Source organism: Sorex fumeus, unplaced genomic scaffold (genome assembly GCF_029834395.1).
Source record: "Sorex fumeus unplaced genomic scaffold, SorFum_2.1 ptg000095l, whole genome shotgun sequence".
Lineage (NCBI taxonomy): Eukaryota > Metazoa > Chordata > Mammalia > Eulipotyphla > Soricidae > Sorex > Sorex fumeus.
The window spans coordinates 950,773-977,202 of record NW_026606152.1 but is presented as its reverse complement, the minus strand read 5'-3'; the positions used below and the strand labels follow the sequence as shown (position 1 = coordinate 977,202).

General features: G+C 66.1%; 1 protein-coding gene across 1 annotated transcript in view; it reads left to right on the top strand.

Moving 5' to 3' along the window:
- The first annotated feature begins 6,657 nt into the window (after positions 1-6,657).
- Positions 6,658-26,430, top strand: part of COL5A1 (collagen type V alpha 1 chain) — a 72,185-nt gene continuing 52,412 nt past the window's right edge. The window contains exons 1-3 of the mRNA XM_056132719.1: positions 6,658-6,777; positions 23,699-23,866; positions 25,462-25,675. Coding sequence (XP_055988694.1) covers positions 6,681-6,777; positions 23,699-23,866; positions 25,462-25,675 — 479 coding nt within the window. The 5' untranslated portion in view covers positions 6,658-6,680. The remainder of the gene's footprint in view (positions 6,778-23,698; positions 23,867-25,461; positions 25,676-26,430) is intronic.

Here is a 26,430-nt window from a genome sequence, read left to right as displayed (position 1 = left end):
CGAGCGCGGAGCGGCCGCACAGGCTGAATGGACAGAGGACAGACATCCGCTCACGGCCGGCTCCAGCCAACACCCCCTGATTCATTTTCAAGAGCGAGTTTCTGGCTCGGGGCGGCGGGCGCCGCCGGAAAGCCCTTTCATTGAGAATGTTCTGGAGGCCCGGGCTCCCGCTGAGTGGACACAGCGTGAGAGCGACTCCTGGGGCGGGGGTCTCCCTCCCGGTCCCCCGCAGAGCCCCGGGTCAGACCGCGGGCTTAGTGCTAGAAGCTCCTCGGATATGGGAATGGGGGTTCCTGCTGGGCACGGCCGGGTTGTCTGTGTCCACGTCCCAGGGTGCCCCGTCCTCCGCTCCAGAACAAGGCTGCCTGGCGTCCAGGACAAGCCCGTGCAGTGGGGACTGCCAGCGCCCCAACACGTGCGTATCCATGGGATGCAAGCTCGGCCGGCCTCACATGCCCAGTGGTCGTAGACTGTGCTCAGCCTAGGGTGTGCTGGGTGGGCCTGGCTAAGGGCCGGAAGTTCCACCCCCTGGGGAGAAGGAAGGGGGCTTGGGTCTCATGGCCACCCCGAGACCCAGGGCAGCCAGGCGGGAGCTGCAGTCGGCGTCCTGCAGACCCACGCCCGCTCCAGAGTGCGCCCGGTCCCAGGCCAGAGGAGGGCAGGTCAGGCCTGCCCAGCCGTGTGCTCGTCCCCCACTCGGAGCAGGTTGGCACTCTGGCCCCTGGGTCCTGCCAGCTGGGCTCACGCTTCCCCCCAGGGCTTGACGCCCAGCCCGCGCCAGCCCCTTGGCCCGCTGGGGGCGTCTCTGAGTGGTGCCCTTTGGTCTTGCTGATGGGGCATCTATGGACATCCCTGTGTGCCTGCCTCATGGCCAGGGGTGACCAAGACTCTCCTGCTGGCCGGGGAAGTGCAAGTGTCCCCCCTAGGAGGAGGCCTCAGAAGTGGTCAGCGCGCAGTAGGCCCAGGGGCCCGGCTCCCGCCTGCAGGCCGCCCCACCCTGGCCCCAGCCCCCGCTTGGTCCCTTCCAGTCAGGGCCCTTGGCAATGCCACCAGCACTGTCACCCCCACTTGGCCCCCAGCCTTGAGGCTCAGCAACCCCTCGTGTGGGGGGCACTGTCCCCACATGGCTGCTGAAGTCTGTGCCCCTGGTGGCGGCAATCCTTGGCTCGGCGGCTTTCTTCTACACCTTGGGAGGCCTCCGGGTATGTTTTGGGGGGCCGGCACCTCGCCAGGCTTGGGGCTGTTGAGCCCCCCGCCCCCCATATGCCTCCTTTCCCTCCCGGAGCATGTCTGATCAGGAGTGGGCGTGAGGCGTAGATCCCGGGACATGGAAGACCCCCGTGGGGTCCGGGACACAGAGTGACCAGCACAGAGGACTTGCCGCAGCCTGCACGGTCGAGGGACCATGTGCTGGGTCTGCTCAGCTGGAAGTCGGCAGCCCAGCAGCACACTGGCTCTGGGGGTTCTGCTGCCCACCCCATAGGAGCCCAGTGGACTCAGGACTCCACAGCCTCTGATATCCAATGCCCAAGGCCTGTGCTCTGCCCGGCCTGGCCGTTAGTTCCCAGGGGTCCCTGCTACAAGTGACCCAGACCTTGGCTTGGGGCACAGACAGACCCTCACAGAGCCAGGTCCCCGGTTCCGTCCCCGGCTCTGTCTCCGGCTCTGTCCCCGGCTTTGTCCCCAATTCCATCCCCTGGCTCTGTCCTGACTCCATCCCTGGCTCTGTTCCCCCCCCCCCCCCATCTCGGCCCCGGGCACTTCTTCCTGTGTCCCTCCCCTGGGGCAGAGACTCCTGCTCCTCGTCCAGTCACGGTCACTGCAGCTCTCGTGTCAGCCTGCCCTGGGCTTCCGCCTCCCATTATTCTTGATTCTGGTTTTGGGGCCACACCTGATAGTGGTTTACTCCTAGCTCTGTGTTCAGGGGTCACTCCTGGCGGGGCTCGGGGACCCTGTGGGAAACGGGACTTCAAACCTGGGTGAGACACCTGCCAGGCCTCCCTGCAGTACTGTCATGGTTCCTCTGTAAGGACGTGCAAACGCGGCCTGGGACCTGCTCACCAGGAGCCACTGGGGCTGCCGTAGCAGTTGCAGCAGGTGGCCTGGGGACCCCCGAAGCAGGACAGCAGGATGGGGGTCCTGGCTGCGTGACTGCTCCCCTGCCTCAGGCCCCTTCCTGTCACTACGGTGAGCCCAGGTGCTCACCTGCCAGTGCTCAGCCCCGAGGCTTGGAGGGTGCGGGAGGCTGTGCCCTGTTCCGCCTCCTCAGGGCATCCGAGCCACCTGCCCCCACCCCCTCAGCGGGTGCCTAGCCGGACACGCTTCTGTGAGGCTCATTTTAAATTCTATATTTCCTTTTATTTCCTCTTACGGAAGAAAGTCTAATCTGGGAGCTATTTCCTTGGAAAACATTTAATATGAACAATGAAAACAAATGAAAGTCGGTCCTGCTGGAAAGAAGTTGAGTCAGGGCATGGCCCGGAGCCCTGCGCCCTTGCACGCACGCGGGGTGCCCACGAGGGGAATCCGGGCCAGGACAGCACCCGGGCCTGTGGATACCTGGGCCACACTCCAGATCACGGCCTGGGGCGGGGACGCCTGCAGGGGCACCCAGAAGTGCAGAGGACAGAAGGGCCCCCCAGGAGCAGACCCCTGCAGATGGAGCTGTGGCCCGGCCGGAGGCTCTGGAGAGGAGGAGCACCCCGTCCCTGCAGGCCCAGCCCTGGTGCCGTTGGAGAAGTAGGGTGGCTGCACCCGAACCCCGAAGAGCGGCTGGCAGGGCAGAGGTGGGTGATGGGCCCAGGCACCGCCTCTATCTCGGGCCAGGAGAGCGTCTGGTCACGCGTCTGGGATGTGACATTTGTCCTCTGGGGAGCCTGGCGCTGCTGGCCGCGGAGGGCCCGCGGAGGGTGCTTGTGACAGCCCCGTCCCAAAGAGACACAGGCTTCATCACAGTTCAGGTGGGCTTGCTCCTCGGGGCACCTGCGGAGAAATGCGCTGCATTAGGGGGTGACCCTGGGACCACGGGCTCCTAGACTGGCAGTCGTTGGGGTTGTCACCTGTGAGATGGGACAGAAGGTCTCAGGTCCCCAGTGGCACCAGCCCAACTCCCGCCTCATCCAGTCAGCCTGTGTATCTGCTCGCAGTATAGATCTTTCTAGAACCCCAGCTGATCCAGCTGTTCTTTTTTGAAGGGTCCCTCCCTGGGCTCTCGTCTCCTTCCCTCCAGGTTCCCAGAAGGTGCGCCCCGTGGGCTGCTCCTGGAACCCTGAGCTGTGCCCTCCAACCCCTGTGGGAGGAGCCTCTGCTCACCACCCCCCATGGCCCATGCCCTGGAGAGGGTGAGGGTGTCTGGTGGGTGCACGGGGAGGATGGGGCCCATGCCTGGGTGTGTGGGGGATAGGCCTGACCTGCGCCCCAGAGAGGTTCCTCGGAGCCACCCTGCGCCCAGACCCACCCTCTTGACTGCCCAGTGACCTGGGGAAGGGCGGATCACTGCGTGACCTGTGCAGCTCTGCCGAGGCCACTGGAAGCTGGGGGCCACCTGCCTTGTCCACGTGTCCAGCAGGGAGCTGTGGGCTGGGCTGCCCCCAGCTGCTCCAGGCTCACCTGTCAGAGCTGGGGGACCTTATGCGGGGTGGGGAATGGAGCCTGGCTGGCTGGCTTGCATGGGCAGCGCCCGCCCTCCCTGCTGTCCTGTCGCTGGCCCATACCCCTATCTTCCCTACAAAGGAGAGGGCCACCCCCCAGCCTGGCCCACTGCTGAGCCCCTGGTTGATGCAGGCCCCGCTGGGGACAGGGTGGGGGACACAGCGTGAGTTCTGGTGTGGGGCCCCCGGGTTGGCCCCCATTTCCTCTGGCCACACGGCTGCCTGGAGAGCCGCCCAGGCTGGGTCTGGGCGGTGACGCCCCCCGCGGGGCTGGTCTCTGCAGGACTGTGAGTCTGGGGGTGCAGCTCCTTGGTGAAAACCAGGGAGGGACTGGGGTGGGGTGTGGGGGGGCCTCCCTGCCCTGGGGTGAGGGGAAGCAAGGAGACACAACTTCTTTGAGCGACGTGGGGTCAGGGGTCCCATGGCCCCAGTTCGGGGGGCTGGGCCTGCCGCCCATACTGGCCCCCTCAGAAACCAGGCCCTAGGAGGGGTGCGCCCATGTCTGCGCTGCTCCCGGCAGCTCCATCCGGGCCTTCAGCAGGCCGTGCTGTGCAGGAAGTGAATGCTGGGCTCCTCACTGGCCGCCTGGCTTCTCCCTAAGCCCCTGTCCCCAGGGCACTCTGTCACCCCACTCGGCAGGGGGCAGCGGAGGGTCTGAGGCATGAGGCCCGGGGTCTCCTGACTGAAGGTGTGAGAGTCTGGGCGTCCGTGTGCGGCTGGGCTACAGGTGGGTGCCTTCTTGGGGCGCAGACCCGTCCAGAGCATGAGCCCTGAGGTCCAGCAGGTCTTCAGGGACAGGGATGGCTTGCCCTGGGGCCCCTTCAGGGAAGGCGGCATCAGCCCGTGAAGACAAGGACATGGGCGTGGGGGCTCTCGGTCTCTCGGGGAGCACACCACTTGGGTTGGGGGAGCAGGCCCCCCCAGGGCTTCCTCTTGCTGTGCCCCGAGTCTGACCAAGTATGAATACTTTCCCAGAGCCTGGATTAGGGTCTGACCCCCTAGGCTTCTCTCTGATCCTCCTGGTAGAACAGAATTGCCTCCGGTCGGGCTGATCACTGCCCAGAGGCAGCTCTGAGGGACTTGCCAAGGCGTGGCCACCTCTAAGACCCACAGGCGGGAAGGACCGGCAGATGCCCCCAGGGGCCCAGGCTTGGGACCCCAAATCCCTGGAAGGCAACAGAAATCCAGTGACCAGGCCGCGGAGGTCTCCTCACTAGGGCTCCTGCTTACCCTGACACGCACCCTCATATACGCGCCTGCACTCACACGTGTGTCACATACACATGTTCGCGCATATGTCACACACATACTCATGTACATCACATACACACACATGCATGTCATACACATGTCATCACATGTATATCACATAAACACCCTCTCACACATACATGCATGCCAATATACACTCACACATGCACAAGTAATTACATACACACACCCACACATGTATGCATAGCTGTATACATGCATATCACATACCCACATGCTCACACACATCACATACACACCCTCTCACACATGCATGTGTCACCACACACTCATACATATGTATGGCACACATGGTCTCAAAGGCCGGTGGTTAGCACACACATGCTGACACTCATGCATACACATCACACATGAGTATGTTATACACTCTCACACATGTGTATTGCACATAAACATGCTTTCGCTTGCACAAGTGCATCACATGCATGTGTATGTCATACACACATGTATGTCACACCCACACACGCCCGCACATGCCCACATTCTCATACATGCATGTGCATGTTAAAACACATGTTTGACATACATTCACATGTATGTGCACAACAGATGTGCTGGCACTCATGCATGCATGTTATACTCACATGAGTACAGTACACACACTCTTACACAAGTACTGCACATAAACATTCTCACCTGTGTAATCATGTACACACACGCAAGCTCAGTCACAAACGTGCACATACACTCATCATCTACACACTGGCTCCTGCATGCATGTGGATGCCACACACATGTATGCCACAATGCTCCCACCAGCATGTGCATAGCACACACATGCTCACACTCATGCACTCATGTCACACTCACACATGAGTATGTTACACTCACTCACATGTGTTGCACATAAACATGTTCTCCCATGACACACAATGCTCTCACGGCACACGTATGGCACACAGTCACACGCACCCTCTCCCGTGCAGACAGCACACACAGCTCACGCACTGGAGTCCAGCACACACTCCCGCTCTCGCAGGCACCACACGCCCGTGGCTGATGGATAGAGGGAAGGAGAGAAGAGCTGGCTTCGCCCGCTCCCTGGGGGCCGCCTACTCCTGGGCCCACCCGCGGGGCACCCGGGGCGTTTGGGGGCCGTCCCGGGGGTCCGCCCGGGCGTCGGGGGCGCGTCCGGGGCCGGGGAGGCGTTGCGGGCCCGTTACGGCGCCCCGGGGAGGGGCCTGAGGGGCTCCCCGGGCCCTGGGCAGGGGGCAGCCCCCACGGAGCCCGCCGGCCGCCCCCGCCCCGGTCCGCGCCGTGGCGGCTCCCTCCGTGCCCCTGGCCCCTGCGAGGTCCCGCGGGGCGGGGAGCGGCCCCGCCGACGTGGCCTGAGTCACCGGCTCGGACGGCGGGGCTGGGATGCGGGCGGGGGTCCCGGCCAGCTTCTCCCTGGCTCGGGCCGGGCGCCGTCTGCCGTCGGGCCGGGAGGGCGGGGGTCCGGCGCGGGCGCGGGCGGGAGGCGCGGGGTCCCGCCCGCCCCGCCCCTCCCTGCCCTCGCCCCGCCCCTCGCCCCGCCCCCGCCCGCGGCGCCCAGTGGCAGGCGGGGCCGGGCCGGGCCCGCGCGCTGATTGGCCCGCGCGGCCGGAGGGCGGGCGCGGGGGGAAAAGTGCGCGGCGGCCGCGGGCCCCGCACTCGGCCCGCGGACGGCCGGCGGCTGCGAGCGGCTCGGAGCGCAGCGGGCTCCCGGCGCCAGTGCGCGCGCTGCCCCGCCGCCGCCTCGGCGGCCCCTCATGCCCGCCTAGCCCGCCCGCCGCCGGCATGGACGTCCACACCCGCTGGAAAGCGCGCGCCCCGCGGCCGGCCCGCCTGCTGCCGCTGCTGCTGCTGCTCTGGGCGCCGCTGCCCGGCCGCGCAGGTAAGCGCCGGCCCAGCGCCCCCCGGGCCGGCGCGGGGCTCCCGGCAGACCCCCGCCCCGCGGAGGGGCGCCCGCGGCGGCCCGCGGCTCCGGAAACGGGCCCCGGGACCCCCGACGGCAGCGCCGAGTGGGAGGGCGGGGCCGGCCCGCCCCTGCCAGCCAGCCGAGGCGGGGGGCGCGGGCGCTCGGAGCCCCTCTGGGCGCGAGGACACGCCCTGGACGCTCGAGTCCCCTGGGCAGGTGGGCGCAGGGCGCCGGGTGCAGCCTGGACCGGCCCGCCGCTGGGGCCGGCCCGGGAGACCCTTCCCTGCCGGACGGCGGAGCGCGGGGAGGGGGCTCCGTCCCGGCCCCTCTCCTGCCCGCGCAGCGGTGCCCGGGCACCTCATGGGGAGCAGGCTCTGGCTTGGGGCCCTGGGTGGCCCCGGGTCAGCCGCAGGCCGGGGCAGTGGGGCTTGCGGGCAAGAGTTGTAGTTCGGGGGTGTCTTGTGGTCTGGTCACTCGTGGGCACCCCCGCACTTGGCCCTGTCCTGCCTGGCTCCTCTGATGACTCAGAGCCTGGGGAGGAGCCCGTCGCGGGGTCACCACCCCCAAGGCTGGGGGCGCCTGTGGAGAGAGCATCAGCAGGGCTGGGGCTGGGCTGCCCCCTCCAGGGGCCCCCTGTCTGTGGGGGCGGCGCGGGGGCTGGGGGCCGGGGCACCCGGACTGCCTGGGCCCCTGGAGAAGCATGGGAAGAGTCTGGTTCTGGGTGGGTTTCTGTGTTCCAGGCCTGGGTGGGGGGCGTGCGTCATTGTCCGCCCTGGCTGGGGCGGGCGGAGGGGTCCTGGGCCAGCCAACCCCCCCCACCCCCCACAGCTGCCAGATGTTTTCCGAGTTTGCTCTGAACATGCGGACACGCAGCTCACTACCTTCCTGGGGCCAAGTGTGTGAAGGAATGAGAAGGAATATTGCATTTGGGGCCGATTACAGCTGTAACGGGCAAAGCCGACGATGGGAACTGAAACATGACCCCAATATTTGGAAATTGAGGTCATCTCCGCAGCTCGGCGTTGGCCGGCGCTCGTCACGTGGCGCCTTTTGCACGGATTTTGTGGGAAGACTCTTCCAAGTTTGGTGGGGCTCCTGGCCTCGAATGGTTAAGTTTCCTCTGACTCAATCAAGCTGGCTGCAGACCGTCCTTTCCACGCTTGGCCCGGCCTCCTGCAGCCCACAGCGGGGGCGGGCGGGGGCCTCAGCCCAGCAGCCCCCAGACCTCGGCCTCCCGGCTCGGGGCCAGCCTGGGTGGCGGTGGGGCCACGGCAGTGGCTCAGGGCAGTGCCCGATCCTCCCCGGGGTGCTGGTCAGAGCCGACGCCCCATCCTTCAGCTGAGCCAGCAGCTCGGCCCTGTGCCCCTATCTCTGTCTGCCCTGGGGTGGGGACAGCAGCCGCAGGGCAGACGGCCACCACGCTCTGAGCCCTGGGAGGCTTCGGGCGGGCGTCCCCTCTGGACCGTCGCCGATCACGCAGAGGCCCGGCAGCGGAGGGCGGGGCGCACCCCAGAAGGCCCCGAACCCAGAGCGGGGACCAGGCTCTGGGCCCGAGCTCAGCCGGACCGGCGTGGCCCCTCCCCGCTCCGCTATGGGTGCTTCACCTTCCACATGTGGCCCTCGGCTCCCAGGACAGCCGCTGCCTGCTCAGGTCAGGGGTGCAGACCCAGAGATGACCCGACACAGGAGGCGCTGGGCCTCAGCCTGCAGCCCCTCCCTCCTCCACCCTCTCCCCACCTCTCCTCCTCCCTCGCCTCCTTCCCTCCTCCTCTCCTCCCTCCTTCTCCCTCTACTTTCCTCCTTCTCTCCCCCTCCTCTCCCTCCTCTCCTTCCCTCTCCCTCTCTTCCATTCCTCCTCTCCATCCTCCCTCCCTTCTTCCTTCCTCCCTCCCTCCTCCTGCCTTCTTCCTCCTTGGCTCCCCCCTCCTCCATTCCAGCACCTTCTAAAGCTCCCTTGGCGGGGTGCCGGCTCCTTGCTCCCCGCACACCCCTGCACACCCCTCCCGGAAGCCCTGTCTGCAGCCTGGGGTGGTGGAGAGCAGAGGTAGGGGTGGAGCCTTGAGGTGTAGGGCGTGGCCAGGGCCGATGTGGGTGCTGTCCCTTCCTGCCAGTCTGTCCGTTGGTCCTCCCAACTCTGCTCCTGTCTCTGGCTGGCTGCCCCTCTTGAGGGTGGGCGGAGCGTCTGCCCCGACACTGGCCCCGGGAGGTCCTGGTGCATCTCTGGGGCTTGCTTTGGTTTTTCTGTTCGGCAGTGAGTTTGTGGGGTCAAGTGGGTGTGGCTAGGGTGAGGAGCGTGGGGAGAGGGGTGTGGGAGGCCCTTCTCAGCACAGAGGGAGGCCAGTGAGCTTGGGGGGCCGGTCTCTGTGGTGGGTGTCCCTGGCAGTGAGGGGGTCCAGGTTTGGCTGCCCAGCTGCAGCCTCTCATACAAGGGAGAGGGGGGTGTGGCTGCAGAGGCGGGGCTGTGCCCCACAGCTCAGGGCCCCCTGTGCCCCCCTGTGAGGCCTGTTGGGGGCCGGGGGGTGACATGTGTTCCAGGCACTCATCCCCTGCACCCCTGGTGCCGCCCCTGACCCGGTAGGGGCAACCCTGCCACACTTCACCCCAGGATGTGTCAGAGTGGACCTCGCGGCTCTGAGCACATGGCCTTAGTTCCCCTCTCTGCTGGACAGCTGGGATTGCCCTGCTTTTGGGGTCTTGTGGGCTCCCTGCGTGCGGTTGAGCCTGCGGCCCCCTCCCCACTGCTCGTGCTGGGCATGGCGGTCCAGCCCAACCCCTGTGTGAGCTAGAGGAGGTCACCCCACTTTAGGAGGAAGAGCTGGGATTCACAGAGGGGAGTGGACCTGCCCCATCCCACCTCCAGGACCCTGGTGGTTTGCGGGGTGGAGCACTGGGGGGTGTCGGTGCGTCCAGGTGGGAGTCTGCATGCCTGTGTGCATGTGCGCTGGGTGAATGCTAGTGTCCTTGTGTGCGGGTATGAGCGTGCATGCGTATTTGCGGGCTGGGTGTGTGCCTGTATCCATGTGTCTTGCGTGCGTGCCTACATCTGTGTGTATGTGTGCGTGTGTAGGGGACGGGGCGCGTGCCTGCTTCCATGTGTGTGGGCGGTGTGTGCATGCCTGCATCCATGTGCGGGCCGGTGCGTGCCTGAGCAGGCGGGGCCTGCGGGCCCCAGGTGCGGGAAGCAGTGCGGGAGGGTCCCGGCTCCCCGCGGGCTGTGGCTCCACCCGTCCCGCGCTGTGGCGCCGTGGCGCAGCCCACATCAGGGCGCCCCGGGTGACTCAGCCCAGCAGACCGCAGTCTGACCCACTTTCCGGCCGCGGTGCGCCTGCGTCAGCCGCGCTCTCTAGTTCCCGCCGGCTCTTTCGGGGAAACCCGGCCCGGGACGCGGCGGAGCGCTGGGCTGCCAGGCGAGGCCCACGCAGAGGCCCCGAGGTGGAGGGGCGCCGGCCAGGGGTGCTTCCCGGGGCCCGCAGGGCGAGCGGGGCACTGGGTGAGCCAACGGGCTCAGCCAGACCCCTGAGCAGTAGCTCGCACCCAGTAGGCCCGTCAGCTGCAGGACACCGGCCAATCAGAGCGAGTCAGCGCCTAGCCGAGTGAGACACCAGCCAATGAGAGCGAGGCAACGGCTAGCCTAGTGAGAAACCGGCCAATCAGAGCGAGGCAGCGCCTAGCCTAGTGAGAAACTGGCCAATTAGTGCGAGGCAGCTCTTAGCCTAGTGAGACATCAGCCAATCAGAGGAGCCACGCACATTCCAAGGAGGCACCAACCAGAGAACAACCTGCTTTCTTACTTGAAGTTTTGGGGAGGGGTCTCTCCTTGGGGAGAGGCCCCAGGTCGACAGATGGGTCTTCCCTCTGTGTCCACCCCAGCACCTGTTGGCATTGGCTTTGGAGTTACCTGCAGGTCCTTGTGACCATCCCAGCAGCCCTGGGTTAGGTGTGGTGGCCACTGTGTGTGGATGTACGGGGGTCTTGGGGTCCCCACCTCCCCACACTAGCACACTCCACCAGGTGCTGTCATGCCATTACAATACTGTCTTCACGGTCAGAGCCCGGGAAGGACTGAATGGAAGGATCTCATGGACACCAGGGTCCCTGAAAGAGACCCCAATCACGGCCAACGAGAGGCCCCCGGGAACAGCTGTGTACCCGTGGGCCCCAGGGGCCTGCTCAGCGGACTCACAGCCTGGGCCTGGCCCTCAGTCTGATTTGGCGTGCTGAGTCAGGGCAGGGGTACCTTTGGGGGACATAGTCTCGGTCCCCACGGGCTTGCCAGTGGCTGCCCCGTGCGCATGCTTCTTGCACTTCGGGACACCCCTGGAGGAGGGAAGGAGTAGGGTGCAGCTTTATGCTTCTCCCAGGAGAGGGGTGGGCCTGTGGCTTTGCGCGAAGAAGGGGTACTGCCCCCAGAGCCAGAAGGCCTAGCCCTCCTCTGGTCACTTCCCAGGGAACCGTGGAGCCCTGCGAAGCTCCAAGCTCGGATTCAGCCTCCCCCAAGGCACCAAGGCCTTGCCTGCCTGCAGGGGATCTCGGGCTCAGTGGAGCTGTGGGACCCGGGGCCTCGGGGTGCATGCAGGGCCGGTGTTCACTCACCAGAGCACCCCCTTGCTTGAGTCAGGGGCCACAGGGAGAGTCCCCCGGGGGTGTTGTGGGCGCGACTGAGGCTGCCCCACGGACCCCCAGAGTGCTGCAGTGAGGGTGGTGGGGCGAGAGTTGGGGGCACAGGAAAGGGCTCGGCTCTCGGGCTGCGGTCTCCTCCTCCATGGTGGACGCTGGTTTCCTTGAGCCGCCCCGAAAGTCGTACGGGGACCAGCTGCTGACTCCTGAGTCTGCCTCAGTGGCCTGGGGCGACAGCGGAAGCTGCTTTCCTGCCACGTTCTTGGGAGTGTGGACCACGCTTTGGAGACCCTCCACCCTGATGGGCCGCCATGTGCCATCTGCCCATGTGCCCTTCCCACCGATGCTGCCCACCCCAACGGGGGCTCGATCCTGGGGGTGCGGAAGGTCGGGGACAGGGAGGCAAATGGGCCCAGTCCTGTGGGCTGGGGGCTGAGTGTGGCAGCGCTGCTCTGTGCCTCAGTTTCCCCTCGGTGACACAGGCATAGAAGCCGGGAGGCATCATGGCTCAGTGACCAGGACAGTTCTGCCGTGGGCTTTGCCACGTGTGCTGAGTTGGCCTCGGCCTGTGGCTCTGAGGGGCTGATTCTGGGGGCACAGAGGGTGCCCTGGGCCTCTTAAGCATCAGGTCACTTCTGGGGCATTAGGTGCCAGGTGGGGCACCCTGCCAGTGTCCTGAGCCCCCCGGCCCGGGCACCCCAGTGACTGACTGACAGGGGGCTGCAGCTCCCCACCCAAATGCCTCGCTCTAGGGGGCTCCCGGAGGACAGCCGTGCTGCCAAGTGGGGGTGCAGCTCTGGGCAAGGGGCTCAGCAGGGGTTCCCTGTTGCTGGAAGGGCAGCTCTGGGGGGCACGGGGGTCTGAGCAGCGGCGGGCACCTCCTGTTTGGGGATGCGCTGAGTCGGAGGTGCAGGAGGGGTGCGAGTGCCCCCGCAGCCGTGCGCCCCCTGTTCTCCTGCGAACCCCGCTATTGTAGTGGAGTTTGGGTTGTAGAAGCCACTGTGGAAGGTTCGCTCAAGCTCAGAGGAGGCCACAGGGGCACCGGCGGGGGTGGGGACAGGGACAGGGAGGGGCGGTGGCCAGCTTGGCACCTCAGGGCACCTGCTCTGCCCTGACCGGACGGTGCCCGGGGGAGCTGGGCCTGGGCGCTGTGTCGCAGTAGCAGGAACTGAGATCCAGCGGACTTGGGGGGGGCTCCTGGGCGTCACAGCTGCTGGGAGGGGAAGTTGGGGAGTGGACCCTATCTGGGCTGGGACGGGGTCAGGGACGGTGCCTGGTGGCCTGCAGCGGGGAGGGGGAGGTCTGTGGCAGCCACTCCTGGGGACTCTGGGCACAGTGCTCCTCCAGTTAGTTCTGAGATGCCGAGAAGGGGTGTGTGGGGCTGGCACGGTCCCCGCAGTGTGACTGCTGCCCCGGACCCACACCCGAGTGACTGGCAAGCTGCAGTTTTGGGTTGTTGGTTGGGCGCGGGGGACGGAACCCTGGGCCTGACACCTGCGAGGCCTCAGCTGTACCCCCGGCCCCACCCATCCGTCCCCACCAGCCTCAGAAGACCACGCTCCTTCCTGCTGTCCGTGCTGCGGCCGCCGTGGCTGAGCCGGGCAGAGCTGGGGCCCCCGCGGGTCCCTGGGAAGCGCCTGTCCTCACACGCCCTGGTCCCCCCTGCGTGCAGCCTCCGCTCCCCTCCCGATTGCAAACAGCTGCCTGGCCCGAGAGGGATCCCTGGGTCCCAGGGAGGGGCTGCAGGCAGGGCCAGCTTCTGAGCCCTGGCGGGCGTGGGGGCTGGGGCAGGCCGGGTGACAGCCCGGGGGAGGCAGTCCCAGGCCCCTCCGAGCCAGCCCTCCAGAATGGGACTGAGGGTCAAAAGGTCAGCTGGCGCTTGAGAAGATTCTCAGGTCAGCAGATTCCCAGAGCTTTGCTTCCTTCTGTGCTGTTTCGGGCAGGGGACACCTTTCGTGGGGACGAGCCCCGTCTGGGCGAGCGTCTTGTGCTCCCTGGAGCTGGTCCACCTTCCTCGCCCCTGGGGTCTGCCCTCGGCAGCCTGTTCTGGGGAGGGAGGACAGTGGGGGGTCCGGTGTGTCTCCAAGGCCCAGGGCTGGCGGCTGGAACCTGACTTCCGGGCCCCCACGTTCCTGGCCGGCGGCCGGGCTGGTGGCAGCGGCGTGTTGCTCCGGGGCAAGCTGCCCGTTCTGATTTCTGAGTCACTTTTTCCATTTTCGTGCCAGAGCTGAGCGCTGCAGGAGACCAGTGCCAGGTCGCCATGTCTGTTCCTAGCGAGGGAGGGACTGACCCCACCCGAGACGGGGCTGGAGCAGCCGTCGGGGGGTGAGGGTCTGGCCGGGCAGGCCCTAGCTCGGCATCAGAGGAGCATCATTGCGGGGGAAGCAGGCAGGCTCAGCTGGAGAGCCCGCCCGCCCCGCATGGCCTGGGCAGGTGGGCCTGGGAGTGGGGCCGCTTGGGCCTGGGTCCCAGCCTGGTGGGGGTCACACCCAGGACGAGGAGGGCCAGCAGGCGCGGTACCCCTGGAGACCTGGTGCGGTACTGTGACCACCACTCCTGGTGCAGTGGGACAGGGTGCGTGCGTGCGTGTGTGTGTGTGTGTGTGTGTGTGTGTCTGTCAGGGAGTGTGGGGCGGGGGGAATCATGACAAGGCCCTGCCTCAGTTCCTGCACATGTGAATTGAGGTGCCGGCCTCTGGGGCGTGCGGTGAGAAGGTGTGGGGGACACCCTAGCGCTCCCCCAGGAAGTGGACAGTAGGGGTGGCGACAACTGGCCCCTCCTGAGCCCAGGGGATCTGCTCCTGGGTAACTCAGTAGTCCTTTGAGAGGAGGGTCATCGCCTTGACCCTGGGCAGGCTGAGGGAACAGCGCTGTCTGTCCAGAGTGGCTCGGCTCCTTTCCTGGGACCAGGAGCTCAGGGGTCATTGGAGGTGTCTCAGGGCCTCACCTCCACAGACAGCACCTCTATCCCCCAGGTCTCCCCTGGGTACCCCTAGAAGTGTACACCTGCCTGTTAGTGTGTCTCTGCCTGTGTCAGGAGTCTTCGCTCACTCCTGCGCGTGATTCCATACTGCAGGCACACACGTGTACCTGTGCAAATTCGTACATGCATGCTTGTGAACAGTTACATCTGTGTGAATCTGGGTGCCCGTGCACCTTTACACACATGTGCGTGCACGCTCAAGTTTGTATACACACGCGCGCATGTGCTTGCATCGGTTTTGTGTGTGTGCCTGTGCGTACATGCATGTGTGTGCATGTTTGTGTGTGCCAGCATCTGTTTAGGCCCAGTCCCCGTCGCTCCGTCCCTCGTGTGCATCCCATGGAGCACACGTGCTGCTGGGAGCTCGGACTTTGCACCAGTGGGTTTTGCTCCATCCGCCCCGGCCTGAGAAACTGCCCTGTGACGCCACAGACCAGACCCGGACCTGCGGGGGCTCTGGGCAACTCTCCCACCCCACCCCCGCTCCTGCCCCCTCGGCGGCTGTCCTCGGATGAGTCTTCCCAGGCGCTCGTTCCAGACTCAGTGTCTCACCCTATCAGCGGTGTCAGTGCGTCGGATTCCTTACATTCCGCCAGCTCCTGCCTGCGCTTCCTCGTCCGCGCGATCCCGTCAGCCCCGCTGCTCTGTTCTCAAGGGTGGGGGTGGGCCTGTCCCTGGGGGGGCTGGGTGGTCTGGCGCAGGAGGTCGTGCTCAGAGCCCTCCTGGGACAGGGGTCAGGTCCGGTGGCCTCCGTGCTCTGGGCTCAGCCGCCGAGGGTGGTGTGTGCCTCGCTTTGCTTTGGGCTGCTTCCGGCCACCCCAGTAACCCCCCAAGCAGGGCTCTGAGTACCCCTCGCCCCGCGTCAGCGTGGCTGTTGGCTGCCATGTCCCTGGCACCGAGCGGCCCCGGGGAGGGCCCAACGGGGCTTCTCCACTTCCTTCCTGGCCACCTGGCTCGTGCTTGGTCCTTCCCCTGGTCCAAGTCACACGGCCGCCCCGGCCCGCCCCAGGGCTTCTCTGCTCAGAAAGTGCTCACATGTGGTGCTCACGGGCCCCTCTCTGAGGCCTCCGTAGCCAGGCCCTGGCCGGCTCCGTGGACACTCCCGGGGCCCCTCCCTGAGGCCCTCACCGTCCCTGCGGGAGGTGGCTGTGGGGCGGGCCAGAGGCGTCCCCCCACATCCCGTGGCTGTGGTGGGCAGCAGGGCCTGCTGAGTTGCTGGCAGCGAAGCTGGAGAGTTGAGGGTCCCTGGGTCTCTGGGGGGGGGGGCGGACAGTCATGGCATCAGAAAGCCTGGTGATGCGGCCAGGAGAAATGGTGTGTAGTGGCCAGATGGCTGAAAGCCACGTCGCAGGTTCAGCCTGTGAGAGCCCGAGTGAGCACCAGCCTGCAGGTGGGTTGTGGCATGCGGGGGGCCCTCTGAGACAGAGCCCCCCACACGTGGGACCTGTCAGGCGTGGGGCTTGGGGAGCAGAAGATCCTCTGTTCACCCACCCAGCCCCCATCATGCAGTCACTGACCTGCTCGTCCACGCAGCACCCGCCCACCCTCCCTCCCATACGCCATCCCTCGATCCACATGACCCCGTCTGCCACCACCCACCCATACACGTGCCCACCCATCCTCCTGCCCATCCCCGCCCATCCTCCACCCACTCCCCATCCTCCGGCCCACCGTCTACTCACACCCCCCCACTCACCCCCCACATCCCCGACCACCTTCCCCATCCCCTCCGTGCCTCCCGCTTCTCATTCGTCCCTTCCATACCGTCCCGTACTTCCATGTGCCCACCCTCCTACCGTCCACCCTCCAGCCATGCACCCGTCCATACTCATCCTCATCCGCCCATCGCCCGTGTGCCCGTCCACCCGCCTGTCTGTCCACCATCCACCCACCATCTGCCACTGGTCGCTGGTCTTCCTCCCTCCGTTCATCTGCTGGCTCCGCCTCCCCCAGCCGCCCCTTCTTTCCCCTCAGCCCTGGGTGCCCCCCCCCCCCGCATCCTGCCCTTCCCGTTTGTCCACCCGGACTTCTGTGGCAGTGCTCCCAGGGGTGTCTGCGGCGCCTCGCTCAGTCCCCGGCACCCGCATGGCTCGTGTGTTGTGCGGTGTGGTTGAGTGCTCCTGGGGTGGCACCTGGCCCTGATCCTTGAGCTCCATCTGGGCTGGCACAGTGAGGCCGCTGGCAGGTTTTGAGGGACGTGCGGCCTGGTCGGGCGCTGGAAGCGGGGTGTCTTTGAGCTCACGATTTTCCTTTTTCTTGGTCTCTTTCGGCAGCTCAAACGTTCCCAAGACCCTCTGACTTGGGATCAGTGTTTCTCCAGGTTCTGAGACTGGAGGCCAAGAGCGAGAGGGCGGCGTGGGGGGCAGTAGGGCGGGTGTGGAGGAACAAGCTGGCGGCCTGGGGAGCCCCTTTCCCGCATCCCAGCCACCCCCCCTCCCACTGCATGGTCCAGGGAGCTCTGTGGGGTTGGGGGATTCCAGTATGAGTTTGGGGGATGCCTGTGGCCAGCTACCCAGTGGACACTGGGCGATTCCTGCTGCTGCCATCTCCTGGGCCCAGCTGCTACTGGAGCTGCCACTGGGTGTGGGGGGCACCCTTGGGTGCTGGGGGTACCCTGTCTGCCCACTGGGGTGTCACTTCCCAAGGGACTCTGGACACTTGCTCAGCCTTGACCCTTCCCTTGAGGTCTCTGTCTGCCTGGCCATGGCCATGGTCTTGGGGTTGGGCACTGTCCCAGTGGGCCATGAAGGCCATTAGTGCCCACCGCAGCCCGTGTCCTGAGTGTGTGTGAGTGTGTGTATGTGTGCGTGTGTGTTTGTGTATGTGCGTGTGTGTGCGTGTGTGTGTGTGTGTGTGTGTGTGTGTCGGGGGCCCCCTATGCTGTTGCAGGATAGAGCAGCTCGGGGATGGGTCCCTGGTTCTGCAAGCGGTGCCCTGAGGGTGACTCTGGGGACGCTGCTGTGAGGCCACTTGCCCAGCCACCTGAGAGGGCGCTGCTGTCCCGAAGTTCCTGCATTTCTAGGAGGTTGACTCGGGCGAGGATTTCGAGGCAAATGCCAGTGGGTGTGGGCAGGACGGACTGCCAGCATCGCACTGGCCTCACGCCACTTCAGCGGGCAGCTGGCCGAGCCCCACCCTCCCCGCAAATGTCAGGCCGGTCCCTGGGGCCTTCCGGGGCAGCGCCTGTGACATCTGCACTCCAGGCAGTGCTGGCCCCGTGGGCACCTGCAGGCCCTCGGCAGCCGAGGCCCAGGAGGAGCAGAGGGTGGAAGGGGGTGGGGGGGGGCGGCTCACACCTCGGGGATGGAGAACTTGGCCTGTGGGTGTGAGTCTGGGGTTTGTTTCGGGATTTCCGACAGGAAGGAAGGAAGGGAAGGGAAATGGGGAAGGAAGGGAGGGAGGAGGAGGGAGGAAGTGATCGCTTTGGGCTTTGCCGCTGGGGGGGTGTACGTCCCACTCCACTGGGCCTGCATGCCCCCCCAGCATAGAGGAGGAAACAGCGACTGTGGCCCCTTGTCTAGACAGACGAGGCTGTGGGTCAGGTGCTTCTTGGGGCTCGGCATCATCCTGAGGTGCTCGCTTTCCAGTCAGGGTCCATGCTGCTCTGCAGTGTCTGTGCTCAGGGAGGATGCGGTGAGCGCCCCTGTCTGTTGGGATTCCTCCCTGGGGGACACGCCCCGCTCGCTCACAGACCCCACAAGGGGGAATCTCAGGGGGACCCTGGCAGTGGAGGGTCAAGAGATGGAGCGAGAGGTGAACACGCAGGCTGGACCCCGGCGGCAGCAGCTCTGAAGCGTCGTCCACCGTGTCGCCCCAGGAATACATGGGAGCGTTGGGAGGAGATGAGACAGTTCAGTGCTGGCCCAGACCCCAGCCCAGACAGCGCTGTGCCAGATACGGGGGTGGGAGGTACTGGGGTTGGGAGATACTGGGGGGTGGGAGATGCTGGGGGGGTGAGACTGCGGGGGGAGGACATAGACAGGGCATGTGGATGAGGTGTCCAGGGCTGTGGGCGAGAACCTGGGGTTCCGTGGATGAGGTTGGGGCGGGGGCCGTGGACCAGGAGGGAATTTCCCTCATGGGCAGGCAGTGGCCCTCCTCTCCATAGGTGCCTGGAAACCCACAGACAAAGATCTGGGTAGGAGGTGGGGTGAGGTGGGGATCCGTCCCTTCGCTGTGGCGCTGGCTTGGGGCCCCTAAGCCCGTGTCCCCAGCCTTCGTCCTTGGGCCCTGCAGCTTGGCCTGCTCTGAGCTTGCCTGAGAGTCGTCAGTGGTGGCGGCCTGGCCACGACCCTGATCCGTGTGGAGAGAATGACTCAGATCACCAATGTGTGTGGGCTCCTGGGCTCGGCTCCCGCAGACGGATCCCTGATGGGGGCTCCCGGGGGATGGAACCCTGATGGGGGCCTCCCAGAGGCGTATCCCCTGATGTGGGGGGCCCCTGGGAGACGGAACCCTGATGGGGGGTGAGCTTTTCTCTTCGCTCCAGCTCCGATCACCGCTGGGGACACCCGTGAGCACTGTGCCCCTTGGCCCTCAATGTGGGCGCCCCTGAGGGGTCTCATGGCATTTCCCGTGGTGGGCCAGAGGTCCCTGGTTCCCGGGAAGTGGCCCCTGGGCCTGGCCCTGGAGTGTGTGTGGGGTCTGCACCTCAGTGTTCCTGTTGGCTCCCTGTGGGGTCTGACACCTGTGCCGCGGGCGCTGTCAACTGGAAACCTGGTGCCCGTCCCTCCCCACCCCGACTTGCATCTGCCCCCCTGAACTGCATGTCCTGGCACCCACACTTGGGGGGCAGTGTTCTCCCGCCTTCTCTTGGTGGGGGCGGACCCGAGGGTGGCGGTGGAAGAAGCTGGCATTGGGGCTCCACCCATCCATCCCCAGGGTACCCTGGCCAGTGGTGTCCCCGTTAGCTGCAGCCCCAGTGGCCCTGCCACCAGGCGCCCACAGTCCTGTCTCTCCAGCAGGTATTTGGGTGCCGGGGGTTGCCCGTCAGCACCCGCACCTACCCTGGGCAGGGATGTCATTCCAAAAGGGGTCTCTGCTCTCAAGGACCCTCGGGGACTTCCCAGCTCCCCCCGACCTGGCAGTGTCTGTGAGGCTCTGAAAAGGGGGTGGCCCCCACCTCTGGAGAATCGGGGCCACCTGGAAGCCTGCTCAGGGGACTGGAGGGGCTCTGCCCCCCCGGCCCTCCTCGACTCAGCCCTGCCTGTTTGACGGGGCCCGCGGTGGAGTCTTGGCTTGTTTCCATGTGGAAAGGGGGTGCGACTCCCCGTTGCGTCCGTGTCTGGGTGTGTCTGTGGGGACCCCAGACACCCCTTCCTGCCCAGCTCACCCTCTGCCCCGTGTCTGTCCTCACTGTGAGTCTCTGGGGGGGGGGGGGCACCGCAGAGCCACCTGCCTGCCCCCGCCCGGCTCCTGGACTCGTCGTGTTTCTCCCCGGGCCCCGTTTCTCCCTCGGCTCGACTCCCTGCGCTGGGCTGGGGCCCACAGCTGCTCTCCCACTGACATTCAGAGTGACCCTGTCCGCGCAGTGCTCCCAGCTCCTGCTCCAGGCCCCCTCTGGGCTGTGAGGGGCCGCCCAGGCCTGTCGGGTCCCATCCCCCCAGGCAAGGAGCTGAGGCCGGGCACTGCTCATGGTCCTGTGCTCCCAGGCCCGGGGCCCTGACGCTTCTCTGTGTCTTGACATCCGAGCTGTGCATGGGCCCAGAGCACCAGCTCCAGACCCGGAGCGGGGCTGGGCACCAGGGCTGCCACCTACTCCTGGGGCCTCCAGGGGCCACACCGCAGGCCGTGCTCACAGCCCCCCATCCCCACTTCTTCGGAGGAAACAGATCAATCACCCGGCTCCCCCCTGGCCAGCGAGTCCACCCCTGGCTGCTGCTGACAGTGCCCGCAGGGCCTCCTGCCCCGGGCAGGTTTGCAGCCGGGCCCGTTCCGCTGGGTCCTGTGCTGAGGAGGGACAGGCAGGGACACAGGCCCCGGGCACCATGGGGCCCAAGCGGCAGGTGCCTGTGGGACGGGGGCTCATGCCGGGGGTCCTGGCTGCTGAGACCCGGCAGATCAGGCCTGGTGCTCCTATCAGGGCCCCAGGGCCCCTTCCTACTCCCCAAGTTCCTCCCCCGCCCCTGCCTCCGGCCCCAGGGTGACCTGCGTCCCCGTGTCTGACATGCCAGCATGTACACAGTGTGCATGTGTGTACGCACTGGCACAGCACATGCTAGTGCATGTATGACTGCCATAGCTGGTGCCCAAGCAGCACATTAGGGCACATATGTGTGCTCGTGTGTAACATGTTAGTGTGCACGTGTCATGTGTGACGCTCCTACGTGTTCGCGCATGAGTGCGTGTCATGTTCCCTGCATCACATGTTAGTGTGTGCATGCACACGTGTGCGCTGAGGGTCCTGGCCTCTAGCTGAGAGCTTGGGCCTCCTCCTGATTCCTGGCGGTGCCCCTGGCTCTGCTCTGCTGCAGGTGTGCAGCGCCCCCTGGTGGAGCAGGGCCCTCCTGCCAGCCTTGCCTGCAGGTCGCCCCCCCCCCGCCCCCCCCCCCCCCCCCGCCCCTCCCCGGGTGTTGTTTTGGGCCTGGGTACTCGGTGCTGTACCCTGGGACCAGGACTTGGGGGGTGACGGCCGTGGATTCAGGGCAGTGCACTGGGATTACAGCCTGTGCGTCTCCATTGGAAGGGGGTCTGCAGCCCCTCTGAGCCAGCCAGGAGGGGTCACCCCGTCCCTACACGGCAGAGCTACCCAATGGGTGGGTGTATGTCACAGCGTAGGGGGCTGCGAGGGCGGCGGAGGAGCAGCAAGGGTGCCCCGGGACCTGCTGGGTGAGTGCGGCTGGCGGGCGGGTGCGGGCTATGGGACCCTCCTGCTCAGCGCTGTGCAGGGCCTGTCCACAGTGCCGACCTCTGGGCCCCGTGGTCTGGGCGCAGACCCTTGTCCACCTCTACCACCTAATGGCGGCTTTGGGGTGGTGGGCACAGATCCCAGCCTGCCATGGACGAGGGGGTCTTCTGTACAGAAAGCCCCCATGTCCTTTCTCTGAAGTGGGGGACGATGGGTGGGACCCGGGGCTGGAGGGCGACCACGACCTGTGCTGCCCCCTCCAGGTCCTCCGACTGGACCGCCGGCTGGGGAGGGCTTCGGCCAGGTCTGGGAAAATGTTCTGTGTCCCTCGGCCGAGGAAACGGCTTCCCCAGCTGGCATCTGGGAAGCACATCAGCCCCGATCGGGCCTACAGCCTTTGATCCTCTCCTGGACGCCACTGGGCTTGCAGCTAGGCCTTGGGCTGGCCAGGGCTGGCACTGCTGTCTGCGGCCCGTGAGCCGCCAGAGGGCTGGCACGGCCGCTGCTTCCCACGCTGCTGGCAGGCGGGATGTCCAGGCACCAGACCTGCCCCTGCCCTGTGGCCAAGCGAGCAGGAGCCCGGCCAGGTGTAGGGTACCAGGAGGGAGGGGCCCGTCCCTGGGATGGACCCCACTGTGGGCCGACTTGGGGCCTCCACAGCATCCAGAGCACGCACCGGCCCCGTGCAAGTCCCCCCCGCCTGCTGGCCCCCTCGCGCCCAGGTCCCCCCCCCCCCCACGTCTCTGAGCCCTGAATGCAAGGCAGGGGTGGCGGCACCCTGAGGCAGGGATCGGCCTGCGCTGCTCCTGCTGGGGATGTGCTGGCCGCCTCCTGTGACCCGCTGACTTGGGGGAGCAGTGACCTCCTGCCCACTCGGGGGCAGAGCTGGCCGCAGGGTCTTGGGAAGCAAGGGGGCAGCGTCCCTCACCGGGCATGTGCCCACCGCGTCCCCCAGGCCCTGGGTATGGAAGCTGGAGCGGGGGTGAGGAACTGCTGGTAAGTGACTCACGGGGAGGGCAGGACCCCCTTGCAGGTGGGCCTTCCTGCTGCTGCGGCCACAGTGGACATCGCTGAGACCAGCCCCACTCTCCCAAGGTCCTACCTAGTGGGTCTTGCTGATGCTCCTTCAGGTACAGCTAGCTTCGGGCGCTCCAGCAGAGAGGAAGCCCGTCTACCCTTGCACCGGTCTGTCCACAGCCCAGAGCCGGCCACCGGCAGACCAGGCTCATCCCAGGTCAGGCCAGCACAGCTGACAGGATTCCTAGTTCCTGGTGGAAAAGCCCATGGAACTTCCTAGTCTGGTGGGTTGGGGTCTGTGCTGCCTGCAGGGCTGCTGGGTGGGCTGGCAGCCAGCTCCCGGCGGGGGGCTCATGTCGCCCCCTCGTACTGAGCATGTGGGTCCCCCGGGCTGTGTCAGCTGCAGCATCTGCTCTGGGACCCCAGGCTGAGTTTTCCCTGCCTGGATGGCGGCCGGGTGTCTCTGTTGGACATGAGGGTCTCTGTAAGATGTGGGGGCTCTGTTGGAGTTGGGGGCCACCATGGGAGTTGGGGGTCTCTGTTGGAATTGGGGGCCTCCTTTGGAGTTGGGGGTCTCTGTTGGATGTGGGGGTCTCTGTTGGGGCTGGGGACCTCTGTTGGAGTTGGGGGTCTCTGTTGGATGTGGGGGTCTTTGTAGGATGTGGGGATCTCTGTTGAACATGGGGGGGGTCTCTGTTGAATGTGAGAGTCTCTGTAGGATGTGGGATTCTCTGTTGGAGTTGGGGCCTCTGCTGGGCATGGGGGTTGAATGTCCCGTGGCAGGACTGTGCCCAGGGCCGTTACTGCCTCAGTCAGCCAGGGGCTGGGGTGACATGAGGGATGCAGGGCACAGCCAACCTGCTGTGTGGGGGACCTGCAGCAAATCCTCTTCCTCACCCCCGCATCCCCTAGAGAGACAGGAACTTTCTGGAAGGGATGCAGGACCCTGTCTGCTGTGTGGACTGTGTGGGGGTGCTCACCAAGCAAGGAAGGCCAATTTTTCTATAGGCAGGAGTGGTTCTAGAAGCTTCCTTGAGGGGCTTCCCTAGGGCCCCAGGGAGAGGGGCTCCAGAAGGCCAGGTGGGGGTGGCAGTGGAGGGTGGGCGCTGCTGCCGCCTCAATGGGGGCCGAGGTGATGCTCCAGGGCGAGGCTGCTGCAGGAACAGACCCAGCTGTCCCCCAGCAGAGCTGTCCCACCCCACAGCCAGCAGGCCCTCGGGCACACAGCGGCTTCCTCTGGGAACAGGTCCCCCTGCCCATACCTAGTCCCTCCAACTCACCCAGTCCTCACTAACCCCGCCCCTCCACCACTAACCCCGCCCCTAGCCCTGCCCCTCCACTGCTAGCCCCGCCCCCACCACTAGCCCGCTCCCCTCATGGCCCTCCCCTCCCTGCTGCCTGGTGGGTGCTCACCTGTGCCCTTTGCTCTTGCAGCCCAGCAGGCAGATCTCCTGAAAGTTCTAGATTTCCACAACCTGCCTGATGGCATCTCCAAGACCACTGGCTTCTGCCCGACACGGCGATCGTCCAGAGGCCCGGATGTGGCCTACCGGGTGACCAAGGACGCCCAACTCAGCGCACCCACGAAGCAGCTGTACCCCAGTAAGAGGGGCTGCGTGCTGGGCCCGGGGAGGGGTCCCTCGCTTCCTGGCAGGCGTCTCCCCAGACGTGGTCACGGCACCCTGTGGCAGGGACCGGCGTTCGGGAGGCAGCAGGGACTGTGGGTGAGGCGAAGCCCGCCGGCTCTGAGAACCCGCGTGCCCAGGCTGCGCCTGCCCCCGCCCACCTGGCGCACGGGCAGTGATTCGTCTCCCTTCCCAGCACATGCTCCCTTGGGGGGCCAGGTGGGGAGGCTGGTCACTGCAGGGCCCCCTGCGCAGATGCCGGTCCGCAGCCCAGGGACCAGGAGGCTGTGCTGGCCTCTGCGTGACCCTGAGCCAGGCTGTCCTCACAAGTGGCCGCGTTGTGCTGCCCGTGTCCCGACTCTGCCCGGCTGCCCGCGGGAGCCGCTGTCCCCAAAGCATTCACCCCAGCCACCGTCATCCTGAGAGTAGAGCTGCGGGCCACTGGGACTTGCTGGCCATGGCCACTCGGGCCCGAGTCCAGCACATCCCGAGGCACTGAGACTGTTGTGCAGTGACCCTTCTCCAGGGGCCAACAGCGTGTCCTTGTCCACAACAGCTTGTCCTTGTCCTCTGCGGCCTTGGGTGTGACCCTCCAAGCCACCATGCACCTGTGGGTGCCACCCCCTGCTTTGGGTCCCCAGAGGGCTCCTGCCTCGGAAGCTTTTGGTGGCCGCTGTGTCCACAGCGACAGCTGCTGGCCTGGCCTGAGGCTGTCCCCTGGCTCCTGAGAAGGAGATGGCAGTCCTGGACACACAGTTTGGTCACCGAGGCTCAGGACACCCACAAACTGGAGGGGTTGTGGCCGGCTTCTTGGGGGCCCCTCTGCGCCAGGCCCTGAGCCGGCATGTCCCACAGTGGTCCCGGTGACCAGCACCTCCCGTCTTCCGCCTGGATACAGGTCTCAGTGCTGTCCTCTCTCTGGGAGCCCCGTGGCTTGCACCCTCTTCTGAAGTGCCCTCCAGGTGTGGGCCAGCGGGGCGGGACCAGCCCAGCTCTCTCCCTTCACCCCGCATGGTGCACGGGCCCCAGAGCCAGCCTCGGCCTGTCGCTCTGCTGTCCCGTAGCTCCCGGTTCTGTAAGGTTTGTCCATAGCTGAGGCCTCTGCACCCGCGGGGCTGTTTGTACTAGGCGCCTCCACTAGATGCTCCATTAAATGCAGCTGCATGCCAGCATGCTCGGGCCCCTTGGGCTGCCCCCGGCAGAGGGCTGTCTGTACTCTCGAGGCGTGCAGACGCCTGGGCTCCAGCCCGACTGCCCTGCCCGGGGGTCTCTCTCCGCCTCCAGGGGGTCTGCAGGGCACCAAGGTGCCTTAGCAAATGCCCTGCCTGAGGGAGCTTGTGTGGTTCAGACACCGATGTTTGGAGGTGTCAGAAGTGAGAAGAGGGCGTTGAGTCTGGTTCCTGCGGGGCCAAGTGAGTTTGTGTTTGAACTGAGTCTTGAGGGGGGTGTGCTTGGCCACGGGGTGCCAGGAAGGGCGTCAGAAGCTGAGTGATCAAGGTGACACTCGCCCCTGGTGGCCGGGCAGGGCTGGGGCCTCCCCCACTGTCTTCTCACCTCGGTGCTCTGTTCCAGCCTCTGCGTTCCCCGAGGACTTCTCCATCCTCACCACTGTGAAGGCCAAGAGGGGCAGCCAGGCCTTCCTGGTGTCCATCTACAATGAGCAGGGCATCCAGCAGCTGGGCCTGGAGTTGGGCCGCTCGCCCGTCTTCCTCTACGAGGACCACACGGGGAAGCCGGGCCCCGAGGACTACCCGCTCTTCAGGGGCATCAACCTGTCTGATGGCAAGTGAGTGACGCCTTCTGTCCCGCGGGGCTCCCAGTACGGGGCGGGTGGGGCGGCCGGGCCAGGGGGGGCGTGTGTGCAGGGTGGGTGGGGTTGGGCGGGGGGAGGGTGAGTGTGCGGGGTGGGGGGGTGGTCTGCAAGTGGGCAGGGCGCAGAGCAGGAAGCACCTGGGCGCCGGTCTCACCTCTCTGGCACTGGGATGGGCGTTCTTTCTGTTGGATTTTTTTTTCTTTTTGGGTCACACCCAGTATTGCTCAGGGGTTGCTCCTGGCTCTGCGCTCAGGAACCACTCTTGATGGTGCTCAGGGGACCATATGGGATGTCGGGTGTCAAACCCGGGTCGGCAGCATGCAAGGCAAACGCCCTCCCCACTGTGCTATCACTCCGGCTCCTCTTCCTGTTTGATTTTGCGGCCACCCCATCAGTGCCTGGGACTTCCTCTGGCTCTGCGCTCAGGGATCCCTCCTGGAGCGGGTCAGGGGCATGTGTGGTGCAGGTGCAAGTGCCCTGCCTGCTGTATTCCGCCCTTTCCGGCCCCTGCCTCCGTCTCCCCCACAGAGAAGTGCCTCAGGCGCTGGCTTTGGGGCTAGTGGGGGCCCCACCGGCCGTTCCAGGAAGCCCTTAGGTTGTCCGCATGGTTCAGACACAGACGTGGACGTGCTGGAACCGACTCCAGATGCGCGCCCACCCCCCGGGCTGCCGCCAGTCAGGGTGCAGCTCTGAGTCGGGCGCCTGGCGGTCAGGGTTCCCTCTCAGGG